The 19,884-nt window shown below is 47.8% G+C and overlaps 1 protein-coding gene across 1 annotated transcript; it reads right to left on the bottom strand.

Annotated features, from left to right (window-relative positions):
- Window positions 1-43: 43 nt before the first annotated feature.
- LOC311123409 (eukaryotic translation initiation factor 3 subunit B-like) lies at window positions 44-19,806 on the bottom strand. The gene is made up of 18 exons (XM_084197675.1): window positions 19,597-19,806; window positions 18,441-18,642; window positions 13,996-14,115; window positions 13,776-13,833; window positions 13,540-13,668; window positions 13,148-13,305; window positions 11,671-11,802; window positions 11,215-11,281; window positions 10,795-10,841; window positions 7,385-7,595; window positions 7,180-7,273; window positions 2,778-2,903; window positions 2,457-2,535; window positions 2,241-2,379; window positions 1,797-1,922; window positions 1,321-1,507; window positions 315-424; window positions 44-218 (listed from the first exon to the last, which is right to left on the bottom strand). Exons 1-17 carry the CDS (start codon window positions 19,694-19,696, stop codon window positions 327-329), a joined length of 2,073 nt encoding a protein of 690 aa, XP_084053801.1. The 5' UTR covers window positions 19,697-19,806; the 3' UTR covers window positions 44-218; window positions 315-326.
- Window positions 19,807-19,884: the final 78 nt, after the last annotated feature.

Genomic DNA, 19,884 nt, shown 5'->3' with positions numbered 1-19,884 from the left:
AACTGTTCTATTCTCCCTCCCTCCCCCCCTTCCCCCTCCCTCCCTCCCTCCCTCCTTCAGTTGCTAGCTTGCTGTAGTCGCTATACCACAAGGCACGCTTTGATGATGTCACAAAGAGAGAATGGTGGAACTCTGGCGACTCCAAAGATTCTGAGCGTAGGTTTTCCTCCTCCAGTCGACAACGCAACGCCCCCTCTAGTCCCCACGCAAAAATGGAACTGGAGAGGGAGAGAGGGAGGGAGAGAGACCGTCAAAACCACAGCCAGGTAGTGTGTGTAGGTAGTGTGTTTAGGTAGTGTGTGTGTGTGTGTTACCTGCGTAGGGGACTACTCTCCGAGGGGAATGATTTCTTCGTTGATAAAAAACTCGATGGTCTCCTCCTCCCAGTCATCTGTGTTACTGTCCAGCTCATCAGTGTCCACTCCTAGAGACAGAGAGAGTTCAGGGGTTACGCTTAGTCAGCCTGGTCCAAGCCACAACGGCCCATAGGGTAGGAGTCTATCTCCTGTTTCTGTAGCAGTAATGCTGGTCCAGAACGGCCCATAGGGTAGGAGTCTATCTCCTGTTTCTGTAGCAGTAATGCTGGTCCAGAACAGACCATAGGGTAGGAGTCTATCTCCTGTTTCTGTAGCAGTAATGCTGGTCCAGAACGGCCCATAGGGTAGGAGTCTATCTCCTGTTTCTGTAGCAGTAATGCTGGTCCAGAACGGCCCATAGGGTAGGAGTCTATCTCCTGTTTCTGTAGCAGTAATGCTGGTCCAGAACGGACCATAGGGTAGGAGTCTATCTCCTGTTTCTGTAGCAGTAATGCTGGTCCAGAACGGCCCATAGGGTAGGAGTCTATCTCCTGTTTCTGTAGCAGTAATGCTGGTCCAGAACAGACCATAGGGTAGGAGTCTATCTCCTGTTTCTGTAGCAGTAATGCTGGTCCAGAACGGCCCATAGGGTAGGAGTCTATCTCCTGTTTCTGTAGCAGTAATGCTGGTCCAGAACGGCCCATAGGGTAGGAGTCTATCTCCTGTTTCTGTAGCAGTAATGCTGGTCCAGAACGGACCATAGGGTAGGAGTCTATCTCCTGTTTCTGTAGCAGTAATGCTGGTCCAGAACGGCCCATAGGGTAGGAGTCTATCTCCTGTTTCTGTAGCAGTAATGCTGGTCCAGAACGGCCCATAGGGTAGGAGTCTATCTCCTGTTTCTGTAGCAGTAATGCTGGTCCAGAACGGCCCATAGGGTAGGAGTCTATCTCCTGTGTCTGTAGTGAGGCAGTTGGATGAAAGTGTCAGGGCCGATAAGAGGTGGAGACGGAAGGGTTCTACGTACCTCCTCTGAGTTGCAGGCGGGCGGTCTTCTGGTCCTCGTGTTGCTGCAGGGCAGTCTCTCTGTAGCTACGATAGTCCTCCATCATACTCCTCCTCCTGTCCACCAGCTCCTTAGAGGCCTTTGACTGGCTCAGACGATCCTTCTGCTCAAAGATCTTGGAGTACTTCTTCAGGTCCTTCTTGATCACCTGGGGAGTAACTCTATTCATTATTACACGTATGGAAACCCAGACGAAACATGTTACACGACTGTCAAAACCAAGGGGTCCCAGCTAAGCCCATGGCAAGGCAGTCATAGACACATAACAACAAAACTCTTTCAACACACAGAAGTTTAGACAGAAGTCACTACTTGTCAAGACACTGAGCGAGTTTTGGATTCTTTTGGTTTTAACAATATTGATGCCAGAGTAAATCCCCTTTATAAATACTGGGGCCACACACACATTTAACCCCCCCACCCCACCCAGTACGTACCTTGATGGTGTCCTGTGTGAGCAGGGTAGCGGGACGAGGTCTCCACAGCAGCTGGCAGAAGCGATCCTTGTTGTTCTTCTGGAGGAGACGACCCTGGAAGGTCCAGAGCCAGTAGGCGTTGTCCACCTGGTGGAGAGACGACCCCTTTCAAATACACTTTATACGGCTCAGGTAAAAACACACCGTTCTTCTATTCAACCTCAAATAAATACAGAAAAAGGACATCAACAAAACGAGGGATTTTCTGAAGTTCTGTCTGCGTGTTGTGGTGCAAACCACCCTTTTTTTGGACCTCCATTTAAAAAACATGGCAGTTGGAGTTTATTCCTTGTGTGTGTGTGTGTGTGGGGGGGGGGGGGGGGGGGGGTACCTTGTGACTCCACCAGGACACCGAGGTGACCAGGTATTATTGTGTGTGTGTGTGTGTGTGGGGGGGGGGGGTACCTTGTGACTCCACCAGGACACAGAGGTGACTAGGTATCGCCCTGTAGGGTCCCACTCTACGTCAGAAGCCATGTAGTGTTCAGCCATGTTCATCATGGTGCAGTCAGAGGTGTCCACAAACGCCAGAGCCCCGTTCATACTGGGGGAGAGGACAGGGTTAACACACACACTGAAGAGACAGGTCATTGAGTCTAAATACACAGCACAGTCTTGTACCTTCTGAGTCCAGCCAACACCATGAACTGTCCCTGAGGACTCCAGAAGATGCTGTTGGCCTGCTGCTTGTCAAACATCTCTGGAGGAGGAGAGAGAGAGGAAGGGGGAGGAGAGAGAGAGGGAGGGGGGAGAGGAGGGAGAGGAGGAAGGGGAGAGAGGAGGAAGGGGAGAGGGGAGGAAGAGGAGGGAGGGAGAGGGGAGGGAGAGAGGGGAGAGGAGGGAGAGAGAGAGAGGAAGGGGGTGAGAGATACAGTCAGTACAATGTTTAAGGTTTGAGTTCCTTTCTATGTGTGATATTTTACTGTAAAAGTTGTTACTCACTGATGAGTTCTATCTTCCCGTTGTTCTTGACGTGGTAGAAGGAGGCGTTGATTCTGGGAGATTCACCGTGCAGGACGGCAAACTTGCTGCCGTTAGGCTCCCACGCAAACGCTATGATGCTCTCCGCTAGGGGGGGACAACACTGGTGTTACTATACTTAGTGGTGTTACTATACCCAGTGGTGTTACTATACCCAGTGGTGTTACTATACCCGGTGGTGTTACTAGTGGTGTTACTATACCCAGTGGTGTTACTAGTGGTGTTACTATACCTAGTGGTGTTACTATACCCAGTGGTGTTACTATACCCGGTGGTGTTACTATACCCGGTGGTGTTACTAGTGGTGTTACTATACCCAGTGGTGTTACTAGTGGTGTTACTATACCTAGTGGTGTTACTATACCTAGTGGTGTTACTATACCCAGTGGTGTTACTATACCCGGTGGTGTTACTAGTGGTGTTACTATACCCAGTGGTGTTACTAGTGGTGTTACTATACCTAGTGGTGTTACTATACCCAGTGGTGTTACTATACCTAGTGGTGTTACTATACTTAGTGGTGTTACTATACCCAGTGGTGTTACTATACCTAGTGGTGTTACTATACTTAGTGGTGTTACTATACCCAGTGGTGTTACTATACCTAGTGGTGTTACTAGTGGTGTTACTATACCTAGTGGTGTTACTATACCCAGTGGTGTTACTATACCCAGTGGTGTTACTATACCCAGTGGTGTTACTATACCTAGTGGTGTTACTAGTGGTGTTACTATACCTAGTGGTGTTACTATACTTAGTGGTGTTACTATACCTAGTGGTGTTACTAGTGGTGTTACTATACCTAGTGGTGTTACTAGTGGTGTTACTATACCTAGTGGTGTTACTATACCCAGTGGTGTTACTATACCCAGTGGTGTTACTAGTGGTGTTACTATACCCAGTGGTGTTACTAGTGGTGTTACTATACCCAGTGGTGTTACTAGTGGTGTTACTATACCCAGTGGTGTTACTAGTGGTGTTACTATACCTAGTGGTGTCACTATACCCAGTGGTGTTACTAGTGGTGTTACTATACCCAGTGGTGTTACTACACCTAGTGGTGTTACTATACCCAGTGGTGTTACTATACCCAGTGGTGTTACTACACCCAGTGGTGTTACTAGTGGTGTTACTACACCTAGTGGTGTTACTATACCCAGTGGTGTTACTAGTGGTGTTACTATACCCAGTGGTGTTACTATACCCAGTGGTGTTACTACACCTAGTGGTGTTACTACACCTAGTGGTGTTACTATACCTAGTGGTGTTACTATACCTAGTGGTGTTACTATACCCAGTGGTGTTACTATACCCAGTGGTGTTACTATACCTAGTGGTGTTACTATACCCAGTGGTGTTACTATACCTAGTGGTGTTACTACACCTAGTGGTGTTACTATACCCAGTGGTGTTACTATACCCAGTGGTGTTACTACACCCAGTGGTGTTACTAGTGGTGTTACTACACCTAGTGGTGTTACTATACCCAGTGGTGTTACTACACCCAGTGGTGTTACTAGTGGTGTTACTACACCTAGTGGTGTTACTACACCCAGTGGTGTTACTACACCCAGTGGCGTTACTATACCCAGTGGTGTTACTACACCCAGTGGCGTTACTATACCCAGTGGTGTTACTATACCCAGTGGCGTTACTATACCCAGTGGTGTTACTACACCCAGTGGCGTTACTACACCCAGTGGCGTTACTATACCCAGTGGTGTTACTACACCCAGTGGTGTTACTACACCCAGTGGTGTTACTATACCCAGTGGTGCTACTACACCCAGTGGTGTTACTATACCCATTGGCGTTACTACACCCAGTGGCGTTACTATACCCAGTGGTGTTACTACACCCAGTGGTGTTACTAGTGGTGTTACTACACCCAGTGGTGTTACTACACCCAGTGGTGTTACTATACCCAGTGGTGTTACTACACCCAGTGGTGTTACTAGTGGTGTTACTACACCTAGTGGTGTTACTATACCTAGTGGTGTTACTAGTGGTGTTACTATACCTAGTGGTGTTACTATACCTAGTGGTGTTACTACACCTAGTGGTGTTACTATACCCAGTGGTGTTACTAGTGGTGTTACTATACCTAGTGGTGTTACTACACCTAGTGGTGTTACTATACCCAGTGGTGTTACTAGTGGTGTTACTATACCTAGTGGTGTTACTATACCTAGTGGTGTTACTACACCTCGTGGTGTTACTACACCTCGTGGTGTTACTATACCCAGTGGTGTTACTATACCCAGTGGTGTTACTAGTGGTGTTACTATACCCAGTGGTGTTACTATACCCAGTGATGTTACTATACCCAGTGGTGTTACTATACCCAGTGGTGTTACTATACCTAGTGGTGTTACTATACCCAGTGGTGTTACTAGTGGTGTTACTATACCCAGTGGTGTTACTAGTGGTGTTACTATACCTAGTGGTGTTACTAGTGGTGTTACTATACCTAGTGGTGTTACTAGTTGTGTTACTATACCTAGTGGTGTTACTAGTGGTGTTACTATACCCAGTGGTGTTACTAGTGGTGTTACTATACCTAGTGGTGTTACTAGTGGTGTTACTATACCTAGTGGTGTTACTAGTGGTGTTACTATACCTAGTGGTGTTACTACACCCAGTGGCGTTACTACACCCAGTGGTGTTACTAGTGGTGTTACTACACCCAGTGGTGTTACTACACCCAGTGGTGTTACTATACCCAGTGGTGTTACTATACCCAGTGGTGTTACTACCACCAGTGGTGTTACTATACCCAGTGGCGTTACTACACCCAGTGGCGTTACTATACCCAGTGGTGTTACTACACCCAGTGGTGTTACTAGTGGTGTTACTACACCCAGTGGTGTTACTACACCCAGTGGTGTTACTATACCCAGTGGTGTTACTAGTGGTGTTACTACACCTATTGGTGTTACTATACCTAGTGGTGTTACTAGTGGTGTTACTATACCTAGTGGTGTTACTACACCCAGTGGTGTTACTAGTGGTGTTACTATACCCAGTGGTGTTACTATACCTAGTTGTGTTACTATACCCAGTGGTGTTACTACACCTAGTGGTGTTACTATACCTAGTGGTGTTACTACACCCAGTGGTGTTACTATACCCAGTGGTGTTACTACACCCAGTGGTGTTACTAGTGGTGTTACTACACCTAGTGGTGTTACTATACCTAGTGGTGTTACTAGTGGTGTTACTATACCTAGTGGTGTTACTACACCCAGTGGTGTTACCAGTGGTGTTACTACACCTAGTTGTGTTACTATACCTAGTGGTGTTACTATACCCAGTGGTGTTACTAGTGGTGTTACTATACTTAGTGGTGTTACTACACATCGTGGTGTTACTATACCCAGTGGTGTTACTATACCCAGTGGTGTTACTAGTGGTGTTACTACACCCAGTGGTGTTACTACACCCAGTGGTGTTACTATACCCAGTGGTTTTACCAGTGGTGTTACTATACCTAGTGGTGTTACTATACCCAGTGGTGTTACTATACCCAGTGGTGTTACTAGTGGTGTTACTATACCCAGTGGTGTTACTATACCCAGTGGTGTTACTAGTGGTGTTACTATACCCAGTGGTGTTACTAGTGGTGTTACTATACCTAGTGGTGTTACTAGTGGTGTTACTATACCCAGTGGTGTTACTATACCTAGTGGTGTTACTAGTGGTGTTACTATACCCAGTGGTGTTACTATACCTAGTTGTGTTACTATACCCAGTGGTGTTACTACACCTAGTGGTGTTACTACACCTAGTGGTGTTACTATACCCAGTGGTGTTACTATACCTAGTGGTGTTACTATACCTAGTGGTGTTACTATACCCAGTGGTGTTACTAGTACACCCAGTGGTGTTACTAGTGGTGTTACTATACCCAGTGGTGTTACTACACCCAGTGGTGTTACTAGTGGTGTTACTATACCCAGTGGTGTTACTAGTTGTGTTACTACACCTAGTGGTGTTACTACACCTAGTGGTGTTACTAGTGGTGTTACTATACCTAGTGGTGTTACTAGTGGTGTTACTATACCTAGTGGTGTTACTACACCTAGTGGTGTTACTATACCTAGTGGTGTTACTACACCTAGTGGTGTTACTACACCCAGTGGTGTTACTACACCCAGTGGTGTTACTACACCCAGTGGTGTTACTACACCCAGTGGTGTTACTATACCCAGTCTTGTCAGAGTGTGTTTCTGTCTGCCTGTCTGTCAGTGTGTTTCTGTCTGTCTGTCTGTCAGAGTGTGTTTCTGTCTGTCTGTCTGTCAGAGTGTGTTTCTGTCTGCCTGTCTGTCAGAGTGTGTCTCCGTCCGTCTCATCAGTGTAGTACCAGTTTTGGATTCCGGGTCTCCCTTCATCTCGACCACGTCAACAGGAACCTGCTTCTCTCTCATCCTGAAGATCTCAAAGTTGGTCACCACACCCTGAGAGGAGGAGAGGGAACTTGTAGACTAGGTGTAACATCAATGCAGTCACATTTACACCCCCCTCACGCCTCTCCCCCCCACCCCCCCCCCCCCCCTCCCCTCACTAACCTGAGTTCCTTTAGGTGTGCGGTCCACCTTGACACAGAGGTAGTCTCCCTGTCTCTGCCAGTGTAGTTTACAGTCGACCACATTGAAGAGGTTCCTGACTCTGATCTCCTGTCTGGAGGGAAGCTGCATCAGAGTCACCCTGGCTGGGATATCTTTGTCCTCAGGCACCCAGAACGCTGTGATGTTATCACCTGGGGACCAGGAGAAGTCCCTACAGAAGGGGAGGAGAGGATTTATACAACGCTGTGATGTTATCACCTGGGGACCAGGAGAAGTCCCTACAGAAGGGGAGGAAAGGATTTATACAACGCTGTGATGTCATCACCTGGGGACCAGGAGAAGTCCCTACAGAAGGGGAGGATTTATATACACACACACACAGGACGTACAGGTAATACGTTAACAGTAAAATGACATGGCCAACAGATAATACTCTGCATGCATACAAGGAATGGACATTTTCCATCTAGAGCTTAATAGAAACATGCAACAATAGCAAGGCTATGGTCTTACAGTCAAAAGGCTATAGCCTGTTATTGAACATGCAACAATAGCAAGGCTATGGTCTTACAGTCAAAAGGCTATAGCCTGTTATTGAACATGCAACAATAGCAAGGCTATGGTCTTACAGTCAAAAGGCTATAGTCTGTTATTGAACATGCAACAATAGCAAGGCTACGGTCTTACAGTCAAAAGGCTATAGCCTGTTATTGAACATGCAACAATAGCAAGACTATGGTCTTACAGTCAAAAGGCTATAGCCTGTTATTGAACATGCAACAATAGCAAGGCTATGGTCTTACAGTCAAAAGGCTATAGCCTGTTATTGAACATGCAACAATAGCAAGGCTATGGTCTTACAGTCAAAAGGCTATAGCCTGTTATTGAACATGCAACAATAGCAAGGCTATGGTCTTACAGTCAAAAGGCAATAGCCTGTTATTGAACATGCAACAATAGCAAGACTATGGTCTTACAGTCAAAAGGCTATAGCCTGTTATTGAACATGCAACAATAGCAAGGCTATGGTCTTACAGTCAAAAGGCTATAGTCTGTTATTGAACATGCAACAATAGCAAGGCTATGGTCTTACAGTCAAAAGGCTATAGTCTGTTATTGAACATGCAACAATAGCAAGGCTATGGTCTTACAGTCAAAAGTCTATAGCCTGTTATTGAACATGCAACAATAGCAAGACTATGGTCTTACAGTCAAAAGGCTATAGCCTGTTATTGAACATGCAACAATAGCAAGGCTATGGTCTTACAGTCAAAAGTCTATAGCCTGTTATTGAACATGCAACAATAGCAAGGCTATGGTCTTACAGTCAAAAGGCTATAGCCTGTTATTGAACATGCAACAATAGCAAGGCTATGGTCTTACAGTCAAAAGTCTATAGCCTGTTATTGAACATGCAACAATAGCAAGGCTATGGTCTTACAGTCAAAAGGCTATAGCCTGTTATTGAACATGCAACAATAGCAAGGCTATGGTCTTACAGTCAAAAGGCTATAGCCTGTTATTGAACATGCAACAATAGCAAGGCTATGGTCTTACAGTCAAAAGGCTATAGTCTGTTATTGAACATGCAACCCTTTTAATTCCCCGAAATTATGCAAATTAACCTATAAACCGATAAGCATGACCGATAAGACGAATAAACACCAGTCAAATTTATTTTCGGTGGCTAACCGATAAACACCCCTAGTATAAAGACATTACTAACTTGACGACAGATATAACTAACCGATTAAGTATAAAGACATGACTTAATTGATGACAGATATACAGTGGGGGAAAAAAGTATTTAGTCAGCCACCAATTGTGCAAGTTCTCCCACTTAAAAAGATGAGAGAGGCCTGTAATTTTCATCATAGGTACACGTCAACTATGACAGACAAAATGAGAAAAAAATAATCCAGAAAATCACATTGTAGGATTTTTAATGAATTATGGTGGAAAATAAGTATTTGGTCAATAACAAAAGTTTCTCAATACTTTGTTATATACCCTTTGTTGGCAATGACACAGGTCAAACGTTTTCTGTAAGTCTTCACAAGGTTTTCACACACTGTTGCTGGTATTTTGGCCCATTCCTCCATGCAGATCTCCTTTTCACACACTGTCGCTGGGCAACACAGACTTTCAACTCCCTCCAAAGATTTTCTATGGGGTTGAGATCTGGAGACTGGCTAGGCCACTCCAGGACCTTGAAATGCTTCTTACGAAGCCACTCCTTCGTTGCCCGGGCGGTGTGTTTGGGATCATTGTCATGCTGAAAGACCCAGCCACGTTTCATCTTCAATGCCCTTGCTGATGGAAGGAGGTTTTCACTCAAAATCTCACGATACATGGCCCCATTCATTCTTTCCTTTACACGGATCAGTCGTCCTGGTCCCTTTGCAGAAAAATAGCCCCAAAGCATGATGTTTCCACCCCCATGCTTCACAGTAGGTATGGTGTTCTTTGGATGCAACTCAGCATTCTTTGTCCTCCAAACACGACGAGTTGAGTTTTTACCAAAAAGTTCTATTTTGGTTTCATCTGACATTCTCCCAATCCTCTTCTGGATCATTCAAATGCACTCTAGCAAACTTCAGACGGGCCTGGACATGTACTGGCTTAAGCAGGGGGACACGTCTGGCACTGCAGGATTTGAGTCCCTGGCGGCGTAGTGTGTTACTGATGGTAGGCTTTGTTACTTTGGTCCCAGCTCTCTGCAGGTCATTCACTAGGTCCCCCCGTGTGGTTCTGGGATTTTTGCTTACCGTTCTTGTGATCATTTTGACCCCACGGGGTGAGATCTTGCGTGGAGCCCCAGATCGAGGGAGATTATCAGTGGTCTTGTATGTCTTCCATTTCCTAATAATTGCTCCCACAGTTGATTTCTTCAAACCAAGCTGCTTACCTATTGCAGATTTAGTCTTCCCAGCCTGGTGCAGGTCTACAATTTTGTTTCTGGTGTCCTTTGACAGCTCTTTGGTCTTGGCCATAGTGGAGTTTGGAGTGTGACTGTTTGAGGTTGTGGACAGGTGTCTTTTATACTGATAACAAGTTCAAACAGGTGCCATTAATACAGGTAACGAGTGGAGGACAGAGGAGCCTCTTAAAGAAGAAGTTACAGGTCTGTGAGAGCCAGAAATCTTGCTTGTTTGTAGGTGACCAAATACTTATTTTCCACCATAATTTGCAAATATTAAAAATTTAAAATCCTACAATGTGATTTTCTGGATTTTTTTCCCCCTCAATTTGTCTGTCATAGTTGACGTGTACCTATGATGAAAATTACAGGCCTCTCTCATCTTTTTAAGTGGGAGAACTTGCACAATTGGTGGCTGACTAAATACTTTTTTCCCCACTGTAACTAACCGATTAAGGGTTAACACCCCTAGCATAAAGACATGACTTACTTGATACCAGTGATCTTCAGACTCTTCTTGTCCAACAGGCCCATGGACTATGAAAGGAAAAAACAGCTTGTTAAGTATCGACGTATCAGTCTGTTTTAGATACAGAGACACTCAGTAGAATTCAGACTGTTAGTGGGGCTGGTCACTGGGGAGAAATGTAAAGGTGACTTACTGGGGTCTCCTACAATAGATAATGAGGACTTACTGGGGTCTCCTACAATAGATAATGTGTGTTGGTGTGGACTTACTGGGGTCTGCTACAATAGATAATGTGTGTTGGTGTGGACTTACTGGGGTCTCCTACAATAGATCATGTGTGTTGGTGTGGACTTACTGGGGTCTCCTACAATAGATCATGTGTGTTGGTGTGGACTTACTGGGGTCTGCTACAATAGATAATGTGTGTTGGTGTGGACTTACTGGGGTCTCGTAGATGCTCAGTGTGTCCTGGGTCATCCTGGCAAAGAACTTCCCATCGTGACTCCACCTGGAGAGAGACACACATTACAACACTGCAGTTTAGGGACAGAACCAAGACACACCCACATTACAACACTGCAGTTAGGGACAGAACCAAGACACACCCACATTACAACACTGCAGTTAGGGACAGAACCAAGACACACCCACATTACAACACTGCAGTTAGGGACAGAACCAAGACACACCCACATTACAACACTGCAGTTAGGGACAGAACCAAGACACACCCACATTACAACACTGCAGTTTAGGGACAGAACCAAGACCCAACGTGAGAGAAACAAGTTCTGCTACAGTTCTTAGCTACTTGAAGATGGAAAGACAGGAACAGGAGAAAGAGAGACAGAAAGAAAGACATGAAGACAGAAAGGGAGGTGTGTAATTGGTCCTTACTTGAAGATGGGCCAGTGGGCAGAACTCTCACAGTGGAAGCCTCTCTTCTTCTGGCCAGTCAGAATGTCCCAGATGATGATGGCCTGGGGGTCCTCCTTAGTGTCCATCAGGGGACTGAATGTCACTACGTACCTACCAAGCATTAGAACAATAACATCAATACATGGGACGCATATAGCGCTTTTCAGGGACCCCAAAGTCGCTTAACAGGCGCTTATAACACATTTATGTAGCTTCATAAGGCTTCATACAGCTGACAGACAGGTTATAACCACACTAGGCTCACCGCGTACATGTAACTGCCAAAATAAAGGAAACACTTGAGTCAATGAGGGATACAACGTATATTGAAAGCAGGTGCTTCCACACAGGTGTGGTTCCTGAGATAATTAAGCAATTAACATGTATAAAAATGCCCAGTTGACCATTATCTTGGCTACCATGGCTATAAGAAGAGATCTCAGAGACTTTGAAAGAGGTGTCTCAAAGGAGCGTAGGGGGTTTAAAGGGAGTTTGTGTCTCAGTCACTGGATCTCAACCCAATTTAACCCTTCTGGAAGATTCTGGAGCGGCGCCTGAGACAGCGTTTTCCACCACCATCAAATGATGAATTTCCTGTGGAAGAATGATGTCACATCCCTCCAATAGAGTTCCAGACACTTGGAGAATCTATGCCAAGGAGCACTGAAGCTGTTCTGGCGACTGGTGGCCCAACGACCTGGTAAGACACTTTATGTTGGCGTTTCCTTTATTTTGGCAGTTACCTGTACCTACCAAGCATTATTTACATTTTACATTACATTTACGTCATTTAGCAGACGCTCTTATCCAGAGCGACTTACAAATTGGTGCATTCACCTTATAGCCAGTGGGAAAACCACTTTACACATTTTTTTTTTTATATATATATATTTTTTTCTAATTTTAAATGTTAGAGTATATTTTAAATTTTCATTCGTTTATATATTGTTGTTTTTTTTGTTTAATTTTTTTAAATATATATTTTTTATTCATTTATTTGTATATATCTTTTTAAATTATTATTATTATTATGATTTTATTTTTTGTGGGGGTGGGGTAGGGGGGGGGACATTATAACCCCTTTATGTAGCTTCACAAGGCTTCATACCGCTGACAGAGCTACACTAGGGCATGGGGTGTCCTCAGTGTCCCCATCAGGGGACTGAACGTCACTGCGACGTACCTATGAAGCATTATAACACCTTAATGTAGCTTCATAAGGATTCATAGATGTGATATAGACAGGCATTGATTATTAATTAGTGATTGGTTACCTCTCCCAGGGGGAGAAGTCGATCAGAGACACTCCCTGGTGGCTGAATCTCTAGTTATTGATTATAGGTTATTGATAATGTGATTGGTTACCTCTCACAGGGGGAGAAGTCGATCAGAGACACTCCCTGGTGGCTGAATCTCTAGTTATTGATTATAGGTTATTGATAATGTGATTGGTTACCTCTCGCAGGGAGAGAAGTCGATCAGAGACACCCCCTGGTGGCTGAAACGTTGGATCTGCTTGAACTTCTCTCCACCCCACAATGCAATGCCTCGCTGGTGGAACGTGGCCAGGTAGGTCCCCTTGGGAGACCAGCGGACATACGTCTCCGTCCAGCGCTACAGGGACACAACACAGTCACAGCACAATCTCAGAATCAATGAATATACACGACGGCAGACATTTTGATTAGACAATCAAGCCTTCTAGTTGTTAGTTAGATCTCACTACTTTTAAGCATCAAGGCCCTCAAAGTCTTTCTGTAGATGTAGAATGATCAGTGCAGAAACAATTCTGATTGGTTGAACCATCGTCTCACTGCGCTGTCGTGATTGGTTGAACGGTTGACTCACCGCCCTCTCCTCGGAGACGATTGGATCCTTGGCGTCGTTGTTGAAGATGGCGGTCCTCTCTCCTGATTCGTAGATGACGCTGTACTGGTCACGACAGTCAGGATCCTCCATCCAGTGACGCATGTTACCCTGGCAACACAAACAGGAAGTCACCGTTAGCGATGACTTCTTCCTCCACAACCCCCGGCTGGGTATTCTCTGAATGGGTGGTTGAAGTGACAGTTGGTAACACTCACAAAGTCCTTGAAGGGCTGCTTCTCGGGAGTCTCCCACTCATCACTGATACTCATGTACCTGGGGCACAACATCACAGTCCACAGCAGACATTTCTATTTCATGTATATCCATGTCAAACATTTCTGCCACGTTTTGCCTAGATGACCCAACACTAACCAGACATCCCCATAACAGCCGGAATGATGCCCTGAACCCCCCTGTGTGTTTGAGTCTTCTTACTTGTCGAAGTCGGTGAACACGTTGACTCTGAAGGTGTGCTGCTTGTCCAGCTTGTAGCCGTCAGCGTTCTTCACTGCCTCCAGAGCCTGAGTAGGAGCTCCATACTCCAGGAAGATGTACCTACAGAGGAGACATAACATGAACTACAGGTTGACTAACTATTGGTCTGGGTGGGATCCTCCAGGAAGATACACCTACAGAAGGATACGAGTTAGAACAACTAGTTATGCATCATAATGTGTACTTTCTCTAGTTGTCAAAAAAGTGAATCCACATGACTGTATGGGAATGTAAGTTCTCTAACCTGGAATGACAAACCAATTGTTGATTATTTCCAAGAATGCTTCAGCTAGCAGGTACATGTACACAGAGCCACCTGCATGCTAGTACACGGATGCTGCAATTCCAGGGCAGACAAGTGTAAAACTCAGCCTCTAGATAGAGTACATCTGAGTGCAATGTCCTACACCTCGCTACATCCTGTCCTCCACCCTTCTATCTAGAGGCTATGTCCTCCACCCTTCTATCTAGAGGCTATGTCCTCCACCCTTCTATCTAGAGGCTATGTCCTCCACCCTTCTATCTAGAGGCTATGTCCTCCACCCTTCTATCTAGAGGCTATGTCCTCCACCCTTCTATCTAGAGGCTATGTCCTACACCCTTCTATCTAGAGGCTATGTCCTCCACCCTTCTATCTAGAGGCTATGTCCTCCACCTCCATCCGTAACAGAACAAACATAGCTAGCTAACAGTCACTTTAGTGCGTGTCAGCCTTGGGGTAAAACTCTGTGGTTGACAAACACAAGGCTGTTTTCCCCCCAACATTAGGACTGTTTTCCTCAAGACATTGAGTCTGCTTCATGTTCTTTCCTCCCTCACTTCTTAGTATCGTGACAACTCTGCACCCCTACTACACCCCTACTACAGCCTCCCTGCACCCCTACTACAGCCTCCCTGCACCCCTACTACAGCCTCCCTGCACCCCTACTACAGCCTCCCTACTACAGCCTCCCTACTACAGCCTCCCTACACCCCTACTACAGCCTCCCTATACCCCTACTACAGCCTCCCTACACCCCCTACTACAGCCTCCCTACTACACCCCTACTACAGCCTCCCTATACCCCTACTACAGCCTCCCTACTACACCCCTACTACAGCCTCCCTATACCCCTACTACAGCCTCCCTACTACAGCCTCCCTACTACAGCCTCCCTACACCCCTACTACAGCCTCCCTACTACAGCCTCCCTACACCCCTACTACAGCCTCCCTACTACAGCCTCCCTACTACAGCCTCCCTACACCCCTACTACACCCTCCCTACTACAGCCTCCCTACACCCCTACTACAGCCTCCCTGCACCCCTACTACAGCCTCCCTACTACAGCCTCCCTGCACCCCTACTACACCCCTACTACACCCCTACTACAGCCTCCCTACACCCCTACTACAGCCTCCCTACACCCCTACTACAGCCTCCCTACACCCCTACTACAGCCTCCCTACACCCCTACTACAGCCTCCCTACTACAGCCTCCCTGCACCCCTACTACACCCCTACTACACCCTCCCTACACCCCTACTACAGCCTCCCTGCACCCCTACTACAGCCTCCCTACTACAGCCTCCCTACACCCCTACTACAGCCTCCCTACTACAGCCTCCCTACACCCCTACTACAGCCTCCCTACTACAGCCTCCCTACACCCCTACTACAGCCTCCCTACTACAGCCTCCCTACACCCCTACTACACCCCTACTACAGCCTCCCTACACCCCTACTACACCCCTACTACACCCCTACTACAGCCTCCCTGCACCCCTACTACAGCCTCCCTACTACAGCCTCCCTACTACACCCCTACTACACCCCTACTACAGCCTCCCTGCACCCCTACTACAGCCTCCCTACACCCCTACTACAGCCTCCCTACACCCCTACTACAGCCTCCCTACTACAGCCTCCCTACTACAGCCTCCCTACTACAGCCTCCCTACACCCCTACTACAGCCTCCCTACACCCCTACTACAGCCTCCCTACTACAGCCTCCCTACTACAGCCTCCCTACACCCCTACTACAGCCTCCCTACTACAGCCTCCCTACACCCCTACTACACCCCTACTACAGCCTCCCTGCACCCCTACTACAGCCTCCCTACACCCCTACTACAGCCTCCCTACTACAGCCTCCCTACACCCCTACTACACCCCTACTACAGCCTCCCTGCACCCCTACTACAGCCTCCCTACACCCCTACTACAGCCTCCCTACACCCCTACTACAGCCTCCCTACACCCCTACTACAGCCTCCCTACTACAGCCTCCCTACACCCCTACTACAGCCTCCCTACTACAGCCTCCCTACACCCCTACTACACCCCTACTACACCCCTACTACAGCCTCCCTGCACCCCTACTACAGCCTCCCTGCACCCCTACTACAGCCTCCCTACACCCCTACTACAGCCTCCCTACACCCCTACTACACCCCTACTACAGCCTCCCTACTACAGCCTCCCTACTACAGCCTCCCTACACCCCTACTACAGCCTCCCTGCACCCCTACTACAGCCTCCCTACTACACCCCTACTACAGCCTCCCTGCACCCCTACTACACCCCTACTACAGCCTCCCTACTACACCCCTACTACACCCCTACTACAGCCTCCCTATACCCCTACTACAGCCTCCCTACTACACCCCTACTACAGCCTCCCTATACCCCTACTACAGCCTCCCTACTACAGCCTCCCTACACCCCTACTACAGCCTCCCTACTACAGCCTCCCTACTACAGCCTCCCTACTACAGCCTCCCTACTACAGCCTCCCTACACCCCTACTACACCCTCCCTACTACAGCCTCCCTACACCCCTACTACAGCCTCCCTGCACCCCTACTACAGCCTCCCTACTACAGCCTCCCTGCACCCCTACTACACCCCTACTACAGCCTCCCTACACCCCTACTACAGCCTCCCTACACCCCTACTACACCCCTACTACAGCCTCCCTACTACAGCCTCCCTGCACCCCTACTACACCCCTACTACACCCCTACTACAGCCTCCCTACACCCCTACTACAGCCTCCCTGCACCCCTACTACAGCCTCCCTACACCCCTACTACAGCCTCCCTACTACAGCCTCCCTACACCCCTACTACACCCCTACTACACCCCTACTACAGCCTCCCTACACCCCTACTACAGCCTCCCTGCACCCCTACTACAGCCTCCCTGCACCCCTACTACACCCCTACTACACCCCTACTACAGCCTCCCTGCACCCCTACTACAGCCTCCCTGAACCCCTACTACAGCCTCCCTACACCCCTACTACAGCCTCCCTACACCCCTACTACAGCCTCCCTACACCCCTACTACAGCCTCCCTACACCCCTACTACAGCCTCCCTGCACCCCTACTACAGCCTCCCTACACCCCTACTACACCCCTACTACAGCCTCCCTACTACAGCCTCCCTACACCCCTACTACAGCCTCCCTACTACAGCCTCCCTACACCCCTACTACACCCCTACTACACCCCTACTACAGCCTCCCTGCACCCCTACTACAGCCTCCCTGCACCCCTACTACAGCCTCCCTACACCCCTACTACAGCCTCCCTACTACAGCCTCCCTACACCCCTACTACAGCCTCCCTACACCAGCCTCCCTACACCCCTACTACAGCCTCCCTACACCCCTACTACAGCCTCCCTACTACAGCCTCCCTACTACAGCCTCCCTACACCCCTACTACACCCCTACTACAGCCTCCCTACTACAGCCTCCCTACACCAGCCTCCCTACACCCCTACTACAGCCTCCCTACACCCCTACTACAGCCTCCCTACACCCCTACTACAGCCTCCCTACACCCCTACTACAGCCCCTACTACAGCCTCCCTACTACAGCCTCCCTACTACAGCCTCCCTACTACAGCCTCCCTACACCCCTACTACAGCCTCCCTACTACAGCCTCCCTACTACAGCCTCCCTACACCCCTACTACACCCCTACTACAGCCTCCCTACACCCCTACTACAGCCTCCCTACTACAGCCTCCCTACACCCCTACTACACCCCTACTACACCCCTACTACAGCCTCCCTGCACCCCTACTACAGCCTCCCTACACCCCTACTACAGCCTCCCTACACCCCTACTACAGCCTCCCTACACCCCTACTACAGCCTCCCTACTACAGCCTCCCTACTACAGCCTCCCTACTACAGCCTCCCTACACCCCTACTACAGCCTCCCTACTACAGCCTCCCTGCACCCCTACTACAGCCTCCCTACACCAGCCTCCCTACACCCCTACTACAGCCTCCCTACACCCCTACTACAGCCCCTCCCTACACCCCTACTACAGCCTCCCTACACCCCTACTACAGCCCTACTACAGCCTCCCTACACCCTGCTACTCACCCCTTAGTGAGTCCTTCAGGTCCCTCTACCGTCGGGTAGAACTCGTTAGTGATCTTGCCGAACTTGGAGAATATCTTGTGGATGACGTTCTTCAGCTTCTCCAGGCGCTCGGGGCCGACCTGGGGCACGTTGTCCACGACAACCACAGAGTCTATCCCGTCTGCCTCCTGGGGCTTCTCCCGCAGCAGGTCACCCAGCAACTCTACAGGGGGAGTGGGGGGGGGGATGATGGATGTGGGGGGTGGGAAAAGAGATTGTTAGTTGGTGTGGTAGTTTATCAAACCAGTGTTTTCCATACCATTGATTGTGTAGAGACAAAGATGGCCCCATGTAATAATAATGCCATTTAGAAGACACATTTATCCAAAGCGACTCGTGTGCGCGCATACATTTTTACATGTTTGAACAATTAACTGGAGGCCATGTCACCTAAGTTAGCTCTGTTGTCACCCAGAAAGTGAATTGACCATTTGTGTGCCAAAATACCTATACATGTTGCTTTGGGGGTCTTAGCGCCACACCTGCTGAAAGTTAAACTAGGGTAAAGGCTGTGAGGATGTAGTTTGGGTTATGTTGCGGTACTTTATAAACACTGTTGAGTTCACTACTATCTGACAGCTGGTAGTTACGTTAGCTAACAGTAGCTAGTAATGCACTGACGTCGGGGCGTCAGAATGTCCCGCTTCAAGGTAGCTAACAACTGGAGACAAAACAGGTCTACTAGCGTTTGTTACAGATTGTTTACAATAATAACATAGCTAGCAAACAAAGGTGTAAAATGTCACCGGCGTACATGGTTCTTCTTTGGTACGCCATTTGTATGGACCACTTTTGAGTGGATGGGCGAAGCATGAATGAATCCCACTGTTAGCTTAGCAACTACTGTAGCTAGCTAACATGATCACTTTAACGAACGTTCTCAAAAGTGATCGTTAGCTGATCTTTACGTTGACCCTTCAAAAAAATATCAATAAATATTTCAACAACAATTATTTATATACATTTGGTTTACATTACATGTATTGTATTTTGCTAGATAGTTAGCAATGATAGCCTTGTAGCTAGCTACATATGCTAAAACAGCTAGCTAAACTAACCCAACTAGCTAGCTCTACAGGCCGCAAAAAAAACCGGCATCTTTCCTGCGTTTGCTCACCCTCATCGTCGATGTCATCTTCGAAGTCTTCTGGGTCGCTGAACGACGGTTCCTCCTCGTCGAAATCGGCATCGGCCGGCATATCCTCAGTGTCATGCATTTAACAGGCTCGGGAGTGAGTTAGTATACGCTAAATCGGTGTAAATCTAGATTTCTAGAAGGCTGACGGTTACCCGCTGGTGTGACACCATGTGCGATTACGTGAAAATGGACGAATTGCGGGAAACGTCGAGGAGGAGTTTTCGCGGACTCACGGTTTCGCCTCCCGATAGCACTAGACACGTAGTA

This window comes from Coregonus lavaretus (assembly GCF_964263955.1).
Source record: "Coregonus lavaretus genome assembly, contig: HAP1_SCAFFOLD_4754, whole genome shotgun sequence".
NCBI lineage: Eukaryota > Metazoa > Chordata > Actinopteri > Salmoniformes > Salmonidae > Coregonus > Coregonus lavaretus.
The sequence above is the reverse complement of the archived record's forward strand: the minus strand, read 5'-3'. Positions and strand labels throughout refer to the sequence as shown.